General features: G+C 48.8%; 6 protein-coding genes across 6 annotated transcripts; 4 read left to right on the top strand and 2 right to left on the bottom strand.

Annotated features, from left to right (window-relative positions):
* Positions 1-207: 207 nt before the first annotated feature.
* On the bottom strand, positions 208-2,057 carry prnC (delta-1-pyrroline-5-carboxylate dehydrogenase prnC; the record flags this gene model as incomplete). The annotated part of the gene is made up of 3 exons (XM_057212954.1): positions 208-1,698; positions 1,762-1,869; positions 1,929-2,057. 3 exons carry the CDS (start codon positions 2,055-2,057, stop codon positions 208-210), a joined length of 1,728 nt encoding a protein of 575 aa, XP_057074837.1.
* A 97-nt stretch (positions 2,058-2,154) lies between these two features.
* Positions 2,155-2,364, top strand: N7516_000231 (uncharacterized protein; the record flags this gene model as incomplete). The annotated part of the gene is made up of 1 exon (XM_057212953.1): positions 2,155-2,364. One exon carries the CDS (start codon positions 2,155-2,157, stop codon positions 2,362-2,364), a length of 210 nt encoding a protein of 69 aa, XP_057074836.1.
* A 272-nt stretch (positions 2,365-2,636) lies between these two features.
* N7516_000230 (uncharacterized protein) lies at positions 2,637-4,601 on the bottom strand (the record flags this gene model as incomplete). The annotated part of the gene is made up of 6 exons (XM_057212952.1): positions 2,637-2,999; positions 3,074-3,876; positions 3,937-4,046; positions 4,078-4,117; positions 4,178-4,330; positions 4,382-4,601. 6 exons carry the CDS (start codon positions 4,599-4,601, stop codon positions 2,637-2,639), a joined length of 1,689 nt encoding a protein of 562 aa, XP_057074835.1.
* Positions 4,602-6,120: 1,519 nt separating this feature from the next.
* N7516_000229 (proline dehydrogenase family protein) lies at positions 6,121-7,563 on the top strand (the record flags this gene model as incomplete). Its single annotated transcript, XM_057212951.1, has 1 exon — positions 6,121-7,563. The coding sequence occupies one exon, from the start codon at positions 6,121-6,123 to the stop codon at positions 7,561-7,563; it is 1,443 nt and encodes a 480-aa protein (XP_057074834.1).
* Positions 7,564-8,038: 475 nt separating this feature from the next.
* Positions 8,039-9,094, top strand: N7516_000228 (putative proline utilization protein PrnX; the record flags this gene model as incomplete). Its single annotated transcript, XM_057212950.1, has 1 exon — positions 8,039-9,094. One exon carries the CDS (start codon positions 8,039-8,041, stop codon positions 9,092-9,094), a length of 1,056 nt encoding a protein of 351 aa, XP_057074833.1.
* Positions 9,095-10,534: 1,440 nt separating this feature from the next.
* N7516_000227 (Zn(II)2Cys6 transcription factor) lies at positions 10,535-13,268 on the top strand (the record flags this gene model as incomplete). Its single annotated transcript, XM_057212949.1, has 5 exons — positions 10,535-10,614; positions 10,677-10,808; positions 10,876-11,141; positions 11,199-11,284; positions 11,343-13,268. The coding sequence occupies 5 exons, from the start codon at positions 10,535-10,537 to the stop codon at positions 13,266-13,268; spliced, it is 2,490 nt and encodes an 829-aa protein (XP_057074832.1).
* Between the last annotated feature and the right edge of the window lie 212 nt (positions 13,269-13,480).

The raw sequence follows: 13,480 nt of genomic DNA, 5'->3' as shown, positions 1-13,480 counted from the left end.
GAAATATTTATAATGTCATAGGGTTTGAAGTTATAGGTACATTTGATATATTGTCTGTTTAGACTGAAATACAAATTTTGATGATTCTTTGGAAATTCGTAGACACAATTTAAGAAAACGCCGGGGTGGGATGCAAGATTGACGCCAATGAGATCATAAAGCACGCAGGATCAACTCGAAAAGTCATGGATGGGGGACCGTTATCCATTAGTTGGCGTTGCTGGGGTACGCAACGGTGTATGTGGGAACGTACTCCTCCTTGATGGAGCGCAAGCTGACGAAACGGGACATCAAGTTGGCACTGCCAGCCTTGTCGTTGGTACCGCTAGCACGGGCACCACCGAAGGGCTGCTGACCGACAACAGCACCAGTGCTCTTGCAGTTGATGTAGAAGTTACCAGCGGCATTGCGGAGAGCCTCATCGGCGACCTGGACAGCCGCACGATCTTGAGCAAAGATAGAGCCGGTCAGAGCGTAAGTGCTGGTGCTATCGATCTTGTCACAAATCTTGGTGAAGTCGGCGTCGGTGGCGTCGTTGTAGGCGTGAATGACCAGAACGGGACCGAAAAGCTCGCGGGAAAGCAGAGGGTGGTCAGGGTTGCTGGTGCGGTAGACCGTAGGCTGGATGTACCATCCAGCGGAAGAGTCGTAAGTTCCACCGACGAGCAACTCAAGCTCGGGGTCATTCTTGGCCTCATCAATGACACCGGACAGCTTGTTGAACGAAGCCTCGTGGATGACGGGACCGCAGAAGTTGGTGAACTCAGATGGCTCGCCAACGTTGATCTTCTGCACCTCGGCGACGACCTGCTGGGCGAAGTCCTCGGCGATCGAAGAGGCAATGTAGGCACGGGAGGTGGCACTGCACTTCTGGCCCTGGAATTCGAACGCACCGCGCACGGTCTGGACCGCGGCGTTGCGGACATCTGCGGACTTGTGCACCAAGTGGAAGTTCTTGCCACCGGTCTCACCCACAATACGGGGGTAGCCGCGGTATTTACCGTCGGCGACACCCTGTGAGATCTTACCGTAAAGCATACGGAAGACATCAGTGCTTCCGGTGAAGTGAAGAGCGGCGAATTCGCGGCTTTCGAGGACGGTGCTGGTGACCTCCGCGGCGTCACCAGGAACGAACTGGATGACGTCCTTAGGGAGACCGGCCTCAAGCAGGATCTGGTGCACGAGCCAGTTGGAGGCAATCGCGGAAGGCGAGGGCTTCCAGATCACGACATTACCCATCAGAGCGGGGGCACCAGCCAAGTTACCGCCGATTGCGGTGAAGTTGAAGGGGCTGATCGCGTAAACGAAGCCCTCAAGAGGGCGGTACTCAAGACGGTTCCATACACCGGTAGCGTGGTGACTAGGCTGCTGGGCATAAAGCTCCTCGGCGTACTTCACACCGAATCGGAAGAAGTCACAGAGCTCAGCGGCGGAATCAATCTCGGCTTGCCACGCGTTCTTGCCTTGTCCGTGCATAGTCAAGGCCATGATATCGTAGCGGTACTTAGTCGCAATAAGATCAGCAGCCTTGAGGAAGATGCTAGCACGCTCGGAGAAAGGAGTATCGGCCCAGGACTTGCGAGCGGCGAGAGCTGAATCAATGGCGGACTGAACATCGGCCTTTGATGCGTTGGAATAAGTTGCCACAGGAGCATGGGTTGCGGGGTTAGACTGGGTGAAGGTTTCATATCCGTTGAGCTGTGTGATTAAGTGTTAGATATTGTTGTTTCAGTATAAATGGTTTCTCCTCTTAACGCTTACCTCCTTGCCCGCAACAACCAGAGGCACGTTCAAGGGAGCCTTCTGCGTGTACTTGGCCAAAGCCTCTTCGAGGCCCTTGCGATCCGGAGTTCCAGGAATATAGTGTTTCTTAAGATTCAAAATTAGCCTGAATGATCAAATAATCTCAATTCTAATACCGAACTTACGTTAGGTTCATTGTTAATCTGGGGCACCTTGAAAGTGGCGTAAGTGCCGACGGAGCGTGTGCTGGAGCTCGGAATGCGGCATGCGAGACGCGAAATGGGCGCACGGATGCGCAGAATAGAGGACATCATTATGATAATTTGAAACGAAGACAATGAATCAACTCTTTCAAATCTTGAAAAGGGAAGACTTGGAGAAGAAGTAGACGCGGGGAAGAATGGGTGAAAAATGGCCGGCTACTACCGGTCAGGGAAGCTCATCGCTGCATGGTACAACCCTTGGGACTGGTTGAAGGCAATAGCCAATCAGCAGTGGCCGGTTATTGTCCCGGGTGGATCTCACCGGGCCGGCGTCTATCAGCGCAGCTTCCAAGAGAAAATCAACTTGTTCACCGGGCCTTTGTCCTGTAAATTCCAGTTCTTATTAGTCAAGAGATAATATAGGAGATACTAGTAGTACTAGTTACCTATGTAGTTGTAGGTAATAAAGAATTGACACTCCCCGCAAATGTAGATAAGCTTGATAGCGGCTATTTAAGCTGTTTTAGATGAAACCCACTGATCGGCGCTAAATCTACATGTATACAATCTACTCCGTACAAAGTACACACAAAAACAATATCTATCTCTCCACCACACGGTATCATATTCGCAGTAAAAGCACCATCTAGATAGGAGCGCTCGAAAAATAACAGCAGATCAAAACAGACTCTATGCAATCCACCACCACACTCGCTCGAGCCAGTTGCGTGGCTGGGGTACGACCTCCTCTTCTTCAAGTCGGTCGATCTTGTCCTTGCCACTGGGAATGTCAAGTTCTGACACTTTGACTATCCATGGCGTCTTGTAACAGAATTTGTGCCCGAAGTACAACACGAAAAAGATCACGAAGACAATGTAGGAAACGAGGAAGCTCGACGCAGTGAATGATCCTGGGAAGAATACCGTGTAGCCGTTGGTAATAGCCAGTAGTGATACAAAGACCATAACGAAGTAAGCGCCATACGGCTGGAAAGGAGTAATGAAGGGCCGAGAGCTGAGCAGCCCGTGGAAATCCAAAGCGCTGCGGAAACGCTAAAGGACGTGTCGTTAGTAAGGTTACCAATAAAAGGAACAGAAAGGAAAAAAAAAAGAAAGAATTAATGTACCAAGTATGCCACTGCCACGATGACCCAAGCGAGAAAACCTCCAATTGTAGTGATATTAGTAAACCAATAAAACACAGTTGAACCGGAGGTAGACAGGTTCAAGAAGGACAGTAGACCAATTGCCCAAGTGGCCAGTACGGCATTGTATGGAACACCATTTTTGCTGCAGCGAAGGAAACATGCGGGAGCCTGTCCCTCACCGGCGAGCGAGTAAAGTGTGCGAGATCCAGCAAAGAGCCAAGAATTACCCGAGGAGCAGGCAGAGGTAAGAATGGCAGCATTGATAACGTGGTTCAATCCAGTAATACCAGCATTTTGAATACCAACAACGAATGGACTGGCACCAGCACCAGAACCACCGCTCGCAACACCTTGCAAGAGGTTCTTGTCGTTGTATGCGACCGTCACACCAATGACCAAGCTACTCAGGACATAGAATGTGAACAGACGGTAGATAAACCGCTTTGACGCCTTGGGGATGTTGCGACGCGGCGACTCAGCCTCCCCGGCAGCAGCAGTGATCAGCTCTGGAGAGAAAATGAAGGAGAATCCGCTCTTTATCATAGCGGTCCAGAATGCCAGGAAGCGGCCTGTGTTGATGTTCGGAACCAAGTAGGGTTCCACGAATGCGCCGGGCGTTTTCCAATATCGGAAGCCGAGACGGTCATGGTTAGGACCTCCGCCGAAGAACAGTACGACGCCCAATATGATGAGACCGAGGATCGCAATGATCTTGAGTGATGCAAACCAGAATTCAGCTTCACCGTACCAAGAGACCGCGATGACGTTTAGAAGGAGGACGACTAGAGGGATTTCGTTAGAGGATATCATAACACTGGACTGTTGGCATACTGTGTACTCACGAACTAGAATGATTGCAATCCATACACCCACGCTGACTGGTGAATCCCAATACTCAATGATAAGGCCACATGCAGTGACTTCTGATGCTAGCAACATTGAAAATGAATACCTACATATTGACATTTATTAGTTTGACGAACGCAGACATTGACAGAAGGGATAATTGCCAGTAGTTGTATCCTGGTAGGCATTTGGATTAGCATTCGAGTTACTGAATCTTGAAGAATGGTTTGGACATACCAATAGCAAATCCAAGACTAGGCTCCGTAAACCGAGTGATCAAATAAGGTGCAGAAACACCCTGGATAGGGAGATAGGTTGTCATTTCACCAAGCATGTTCATGACAAAGTACACAATACTTGACATGACAATATAACCCATGAGCAAAGGAGCTATCACATATTAGACCCATATCAAATTGAATTTCTCTGCAGGATTCTTACCAGGACCAACCGTCGACAGCGATGCACCACTGCCAACAAAAAGACCAGTACCGATACAACCACCCAGAGCCAAGAATTGAACATGACGCGAGCTCAAACCACGCTTAGTGCCTGAGTTTGGAGCTGTAATCTCTCCCTGTATGGCTTTTGGGTCATCATACGGGGACTGGGGACGAACCCCGACCTCGAGACTCTGAGTCTTAGATGGGTCGTCTTGCATGATGCGCGAATGCAGTGAAGTAGGGATGTCGATGGGAGGCCAGGAGAAGAGAGAGAGAGAGAGCAATGCAACTGTATTCGTCGTGCTAACTGCTTACTGCTTCTAGAAAGAAGAAGGGGAAAAGAAGAAGAGGGAGAAGAGGCTACAGTCCTGTCACATAGGGTCAGGTGACAACCATCACAACAGATGTTTACCAATCTAGGACACAACTCGGGAGAGAGAGGAGCAACGGCGACGCAAGGGGCAATTATGGTAACGTATGATACTTCGTAGGCTTCAAACTGTTATCTTTTCGGGATCCCCCTGCCGATGAGATAAAATATACACCTTGATAGTGCTCCAATGGGAGAAAATATTCTCTAGAAAGATAACAAAAACCTAAGGGGGAAACGAATCTCCTCCACCAATCACTGATTAACAGCCCGTGGATTTCATGAAACAATGTGAAATCGTATGCCTAATGTGCCAAAGAGCTCGCGGGAGCAATGATTGAATTTCTGGAGATGATTGGCGCCCACATTACCGTTTAGTTCTAGCCTGGTCTCGCTGGCTCCTGCCTTATCGTGTTTGATTTTGTGTATAATTATCTTTGCAGGTTCTCCTGTCAGGTTGTTCTTATCTTACCGTTGACAAGTTGCCTCTCGATAAATATTCCTCAAAGCTTCTAGCGCTATTCTATTGGTTAGCTTAAACCTTCTTTATAGTACCGAATCACCGGGTGGTCTGCGATTGGTGCGTGGGCCCAAATTGACTTTAAACATTTGCCTTCCGTGCGCCGCGAGAATCACGTGTTTTGTGGATGGAGGAAGAATCCGGGGTACAATAGGCGGACCTACCCAGATGTGGCTCTAATAAAATCCGACATAAAGCTTAGAACGTTGAATGCATCCACTTGGCATACTGAAACTTTCTTGGGAAGCACTAAACTGAAAGTAACCGGAAGCGAGTCATCGAGTCACGTGTGCAGAAAGACCGGCCCGGTCAGATTGGGCTTATCGCTTATCAGTGGCCCCGGTCCAATATCAAACCGGCCCGTGATCGTTCAGCAGGGTTAAATCTGCGAACCTACTGTTGGCTGCAGATTGCAAGGGTAAAAGAGGCGAATATCAAAGCGTCATTAAATCTCGCTTGGACATAAATGATCTCCCTACCCGATCGTACCGTAATAGTTCCTGGCGCTACGGTTTTTATATTCTAACTGTTGGTATGATTCGTAGAAAACATTAATAATAGCAATGTCAATCCATAGATTGTTGTACATAAAAAACTGACAGGACCTCCCGGCCCGTTAGGATGGGCCTGCTGACCGTACCGGTGCCTGGCGGTTGCCACCGGCTCTTTACCTCTTACCCAATGAGTTCCACCAACATAATCGCCATATCTAAAAGGTCGCCTTCAACCGTGGCTCTTCTCTTTCTTCGACCATTTACTCTTAAGTCTTCTACCCTTGACTTACTACAGAGCTACTCCCTCTTCTCTATTCTTAATCATCTCGAAAACTACATCCTAACTGTCAGCCATGAAGGCTGCACCTTCCGTGCGTGTGCCTCTCAAGGCCGCCGCCCAGCCCACCAGATTGGTGAGCAACACCAGCAACTCCCGATCTTCAGTCGCCTCGGTTTCAGCCTCCAACGTATGGCAACCACAAACAAAAGCCCCGCCTCCGCTACCACGCAAGGCACTGGCAGCACCCCTGGCTAAGCTGCCGTTGTCATCTGTTCTGCGCTCCTTGCTGGTTCTGTCTGTTTCCTCGTCATCTCTACTTCTCAAGCCATGCATCTATACCCTATCTTTGCTGGCTCATCCCCGCAATGCATTCTGGGATGTCTCCAAAAACCCAATGCTGAACATGCTTGTTAAGCACACCATCTACAAGCAATTCAACGCTGGCGAGAACAAGCTCGAAGTTCAGAACTCGATCAACCAAATCAAAGCTCTCGGATGCCGTGGTGTACTCCTGGGATATGCCCGTGAGGTCCTCGTGGATGAGAACTCGGATGCCGCGTACGATGCCAAGGCCGCGCTGGCTGAGATTAAGATTTGGATGGAAGGCACACTCCAGACGGTCGACATGGCCCAACCTGGCGACTTTGTTGCTTTGAAATTCACTGGAATGGGCACCGACGCCCTTCGCCTCTTGCAGTCGCAAACTATGCCCACTGAGACCATGGACAACTCTATCCTGAAGGTCTGCGATCTCGCCATCTCCCGTGGTGTCCGCCTGTTGGTCGATGCCGAAGAGCAGGCCGTCCAGCCTGGTATTGAGGCCTGGATCATGAAGTACCAGAAATACTGCAATTCGCAGACCCCCGGTCGTGCCATCTTCTACGGAACTTACCAAGCCTACCTGCGCTCTACCCCTGCCACTCTTGCCCGCCACCTCGAGACTGCTCGTGCTGAGGGATACACTCTTGGTGTCAAGCTCGTCCGCGGCGCTTACATGAAGACTGAGCCCCGCCACGTCGTCTGGGCTGAGAAGGAGGAGACTGACGAGTGTTATGACCAAGTCGTCGAGTCCCTTCTCACCCGCAAGTACAACTCTATGCTCAAGGCTCCCTCAAAGGACACCCCGGCCGAACTCCCGCCCGTGAATGTCATCATTGCTACCCACAACCGTGAGTCTGTTCGCAAGGCTCATGCCCTGCGCATGCAACAGGCTACCCGCGGCGAGGACTACGGTGTTGATCTTAGCTATGCTCAGCTTCAGGGTATGGCTGACGAGGTTAGCTGTGAATTGCTTCAAGGATTCGAGACTGCCGAGGACAGTGTTGGCGCTACCCCCATTGATGCTCCGAACGTCTTCAAGCTGTTGACCTGGGGCTCGGTTCAGGAATGCATGGGCTTCTTGCTTCGTCGCGCCGTCGAGAACACTGAGGCTGTTGGCCGTACTAAGGACTCTCAGATCGCTATGATCGCTGAGTTGAAGCGTCGCATTGGCAACGCTTTCAGCAGCAGCAAGTGAGATTCTAGTCCTGATTTTCCTTTTCGGAGGCTACATAGATCGTTCTATCTTTCCTTAGCAGCCCACGGGCTGTTTGTGCTGCATTTTTGTTTGCGTCTAGCTGGGTGCATTTTTCATGGCGTTGCTACTGCTTTATGGGAACCTTAAGAAGTCCTTTCTGATGATCAATGAAATCAATTTTGAAAATGAAGTGCTTTTTTTTCTTATAATATAATTTTAGTCAGTGTAGCAATCAAATCATGAAATCGGACCAGAGAGATAATCTGATAATGTCCGACATGATTGAGGTCGAATCATTTTGGAATTTAGTCCCCACCGGACTGCCCCTCCCTTGTATGTGTCGGAGGGACCATCCGATGGTCTGCCTCATATATTCTACTCATCACCCCAAGAAGCATCTCATTTACTTCTTGAACCAAAGAAAACTAGACAAGACTTCTTCAAGTATCTCAGAAACCACAATAAAACACTCAAAATGCACATCCTCTCCGAACCAAATGTCTCCAAAATCTTCCGCAGTCTAACACAAGACCAATGTCACGACTTCATCACAACACTCGGCAATGCCTTGATCAGCATAACCAAAGAATCAAAGCCCTCAACCCCAGCATCCAGCAAAAAGATCCACCAACCCCTTCGTACAGTCTTCACCACAAGCAATGACAACACCTGCATCTTCATGCCGGTATCGGACACTGCCTCCACCGGCATGAAAGTGGTAACAGCAAGTCCATCCGGAATCCAAGGTGTAATCAACATCTTCAACCCGGAAGGCCGACTACAAGGCCTGCTAGCCGCAGCAGAAGTAACAGCCTTCCGCACCGCACTGGCAACAATGGCCCTCTTCGTGCGCTGCACGACCCTCCGAAAGGACAACGTGCTTGTTCTCGGCAGCGGGCGACAGGCAGAGTGGCATGCACGTCTTGCGATACTACTATATCCCGAACAGGTGCGACGGGTGACGTTTGTGAATCGCGGTGCGAAGAGACTCGCCGAGATGGAGAGAGATGTTGTTTCTGAATTGCGGGGCACGTATCCCGGTCTTGTTTTTGACACGCTTGCTAAGGAAGGTGTTGATGATTATGAGCAGAGGCTTGGGGAGGAACTTGCCGCTGCCGATGTTATCTTTAGTTGTACGCCTGCTACGGTGCCGAATTTCGGATATGCCGCGTTGCAGAACAATCCTAAGCAGAGGTTTATCTCGCTTATTGGATCGTATAAGCCGGATATGCATGAAATTGATACTGAGACGTTGCTTTCGGGTGGTGGGAAGGTTTATGTTGATTCGAAGACGGCTTGTCTTGAGGAGGCTGGGGAGTTGATTACTGCTGGTCTTGGGGAGGAGCAATTGATTGAAATGGGAGATCTTTTGGGAGCCGAGGGGATTGTGGAGGGGGTGGTTGATGTTCCTGCTGGTTGTAATGTTGTCTATAAATGTGTTGGTATGGGACTTATGGATCTTGTTGTTGGGAAGAAGGTGCTTGATGTTGGAGTTGAGATGGAGCTTGGGTCTCATGTTGATGGATTCTAAATATTTTCCGTATATCTGAATTTTAGAACGAGGAACAACGAGGAACACTAGCTATCATTGATCAGAATCATAATTGGAAATCACTAGCCTACTACAGCATTTAGGCTTACATGCTACAATAACAAGTCGTCGAGCTACTGGAATCGCTTTTGTTGATCTTAACACTGGAGTCATTCCAAGTCATATTACAATTGCTAACCCTCCATGGGATCATTTTGGACTCTCAAACCAGCGCTCATTTTCTTCAGGCTCTTCACTGCCCCGGACATGGAGGTATTGCTGAGAAGAAAGACAATGAGATTTTCGACTCGTCGGGCGCAGTAGTAGTAGTAAGGGTCAAGTTCCATGTGAATGGCTGTCTCGAGTTGTAATTGCGTGTAAATACGTATATATATTATATATATATATATAAACATAAATATGAAAAAAAAAGTACGTTGCAAAAAGGTACCAAAGCTCCCTACGGGCGACTAAGTGTGCCACCGATACATAACTCTCTCATTGGTTGATACCCCACCGCCTTTTCATCACCGCCTTCTTAAGCATATACCCTAATTTCTTTTTGAATATTTATTTCAACTTCTCTTTTATTCGTATACGTTACAATGGTACCCGGTTCTTGCCAAGTAACACCCCTACGGGTGTGGGTTGCTTAGCAAGAACCAGGTACGACCAACCATCGATCTTAAACCCCACAAAGATGAGATTATCTCTCGTTTGAAGCCGGCGTATCTTCTAGTTCTATATACAAATCTATACGCGAGATACTTTGTCTCACTGTTACTCCTATAATAATAAGGAGACGCCTCGAAATATAGGGATTAAAGCATCTAAAACCACTACCCACCACTATAAATAATACTCCATATAAACGAAGTCGGCCTTTCCGATAAGAATATAAGGACGTATAGTTTACCTCGGGGGAAGCTTCAAGCGGCGGTTAGAGTAAGCGTACTAGAGTAGTAGAGAGGAGAAAGGCTTCAACGCCGAGCAATAATAGGATTTGTATAGCGCGAATAACGTCAACATTTAGTGCCAATTTTGTAAGGCACAAATATTATTAACCTTATAATCCAGGCATTTAGGCATCTTCAAGTATCAGCAGGCCGCAATATTACTAATAACTACAAAATTAGTGTTGTGAAGTGGGAGTGGATCTAAAATACTGCCAGCAATATAAACCAATGAGAGAGTTATGTATCGGTGGCACACTTAGTCGCCCGTACTCCCAAAGGTCCCCCAGTGCCGATGCGCGGAGCAAAATGAGTCCGGGATGCGGGGATATCTGCCTTTATCGATTAGCCTTCTCTTTTTCTCCTCACATGGCCATTTTCCAACCTGGGACATTCCGGTCTGACATCCCCCTTTTTATTTTCCAATCTCTCTATCTATTTCCTTTTCTCTGGTCTCTGGACAATGCCCTGATCCACTGTTACGGTAATGGACGACTCGACTCCGACGCCCTCCCAGCAAAAACGTCCTCGCGTGGCCGAAGAAAACCGCAAGCGGGCTGTTCGAGCGTATGCTATCCCCCTAGTATATCAATTAAATCGGATCCTCTAACACAATTGGTTTTGCGCAGGTGCGATGGTTGTCGCCGAGTGAAGGAGAAATGCGAAGGAGGTGTGCCCTGTCGAAGATGCATGCGATACCGCCGCCAATGCAATTTTACTCACATCGACCCCAATGAAAAGACCCGGTCAACGTCTGTCTCGTATGTCTACCGAGTAACCAGATCCTATTATCATCTAGACCGCTAATGGCGCAACCCCTGATACCAGACTTTTGGACCGAGCAGCCGCCCAGAGCCGAAATGACATCGCCGAGGCAGAACGGGTGCGCCTGATGGAACGTCTCCTGTCGCATTATATACCCAATATCACTTTCGATATTCAGTCTCTGCGCCAGGCCGCAGAGGATCTGAAGACCAAACACCGCGATTCTGAGTCCGATGCGATTTCCACCCGGGAAGACCCCAATGAGCTGGAGGATCTTGCCATTGATGAAGAGGATTTTACAATCAAGGCTATGGCCGATAACACAACCGGTATGTTGATCCCCCGAGTCCGTATACGGGGTTTTCTTGATTGACAGTATTTCTCAGAATATTCCGGGGAATTTTCATACTTGAATTTCACAATGAAGATCCGGAAGAAAATCGACGAGTGGATGAAGACTGCAGCACCCGAGGTAGGTTCCCGTGAATTGTCGGTGAGCGAAGCCACTCATGCTAAACCCAACCCCGCAGGCAACTTCTGAAGTTGAGCCTTTCGAAGAACGGTGGCGAAGTACACAACTTCAGTCCGCGTCACCTCAGGTGTCCTCTTCAATTACATGTCTGCCGCCACGTTATGTCGCCGATTTTCTTGTCCAGATCTTCTTCAAATACGCACAAACCAATAATTTCTACATCGGGGAAGACTGGTTAATTGAGAAATTGGGCGTCTGCTACACTGACCCTGAAAGTTTATCATTTGACGATGCAGGCGCGGTGTGCTGTATTCTTATGGTTCTGGCGGTGGGCACTCAATTCGCACATATGGAGTCATCCACACCCGTGAATTGTTTGCCCTCGGGTTCTACAGCAAATCAGGATCATCACTTTTCGGAGGATGAGGTGGGACTCACATTCTACCAATTTGCCTCGAGGCTTTTACCAGACATTATCGCCACTGCTTCGGTTCGAAGTGTGCAAGCTTGTCTACTTATTGGGACATACTTGCTTCCGTTGGATACTTCGGGGTTATGCTACACATACTTTGGCCTAGCACTGAAACTGGCTATTCAAAATGGAATGCATCGGAGGTACCACGGCGAAGGCCTGTCTCCGCGCATGATTGAAGTCCGAAATCGGGTTTTCTGGACAGCATTTACTATCGAAAAACGTGTAAGCATTCTACACGGCAGACCGTCATCGTTATCAGACCGCGACGTTGATGTTCCCTTGCCGGTCGATTTCCCCGGATTGATGCCCATCCATCAACCCTCAAACCATACAAATATGGTAACACTCATAACATTGACTTTAAAGCTTGGCGAGGTGTCAAATGAAATTACCTCATTGCGAAAATACCGCAAAGAACAACAACAGGACTGTCTAGAACGATTGCTGAATTTCCGGAAACATCTCGTTGATTGGTGGTCGACTCTACCGGAAGAGATTACCTGTCGCGACCTGAATCCCGCAGGGCCACTTTTCAGGTCTAATGTCCATCTCAAGCTAGACTACTGTCTGACTCGAGTCTTCATTGGACGACCTTTCCTTTTCAGTAATATCAAAGGCATCTACCAGACACCCTCTCAAGGCCCGCCGTACAAGGGCTCCGCCGCTCTATCTGGTCTGTCAAAGAACCGTGCGACTCTTGTTACAGATTGCGTGGAAGCAGCTTTGGAAATCATCGATTTGTGCCGCTTGCTCCGTGACGAGACCGGTCTCGCGCGAGCCTCGTTTACCGAATTTAGTTCATGCCGTGCAGCTTTGCTTGTCATTTTGGCCCAGGGCCTGACCAAACGAACCGAAAGACTCGGTGCTGCCCTTGAACAGGGAATTTCCCTAATCAAGATTATGTCTATGGGTGTTGGCTCAGCCCGTTCAGCTGTTAGTGTCATAGAAGCGCTCGAGCGTGCCATTCGCCGTCTCGAAGCATGGAGCGAGACCCAACCGGATATGAGTAGCGGAGGTGCCGTCGAATCCGCCTATGACCGGTTCAAAAACTGGGAAATGCTTTGGAAAGCAGGACCTATCTCGCCGTCCACGCTCGCGTGGCAACAGCAGGAAACTTATGCATCAAGTGAACAAAATGTCCCGCAAAGCGTACCTTCTCAAGCGCCTACCATGGCGGGTCCTTCTACTCTTCTTCATGGCATGGCCCTGACACCTCCTTCTGCAGCCATGATTGGCGTGGGCGGTGCTGTTACAACACCTGCTGGGCCTAACCAAACCATTCCAGAAGGCGAAGAAGTCCCACTTCCCGATACTTTCTCCATTTCTCAGCAATCCCTTTCACAGATGCCACACTTTGGCTTTGATCATTTTGTTTCCAATTTCCCACAAGAATTGGGCGAGTTCACTGCTATTCCTTGCTTCGAGCCAGATTCACAGGGTCAATCTAATGGGTTGCCTGGTGCTGAAATGAAGGCCCCTAGTGGCAGATCTGACCCCCTCACTGGCTGAACTTCATGAGGGATCCATGATCAATATTTTTCTATCTTGCTTTGTTTCTTAAGCAGCGACTTATTTATGCAATGGTTGGGTTGGGTCTTTGGCTTTTATTTTCGTTTTCTTGGTATACCATCTTGCGACTGTTTATGTTTCACTGCTATATATTGCGCCTGGGTGGTGGAACTCTCGGAAATTGTACACTGCTTATCCCCAATGCACCAATT

Source organism: Penicillium verrucosum (assembly GCF_028828655.1).
Source record: "Penicillium verrucosum strain IBT 35672 chromosome Unknown utg000001l_segment0_segment0, whole genome shotgun sequence".
Lineage (NCBI taxonomy): Eukaryota > Fungi > Ascomycota > Eurotiomycetes > Eurotiales > Aspergillaceae > Penicillium > Penicillium verrucosum.
This window is presented reverse-complemented; position numbering and strand designations above follow the sequence as displayed.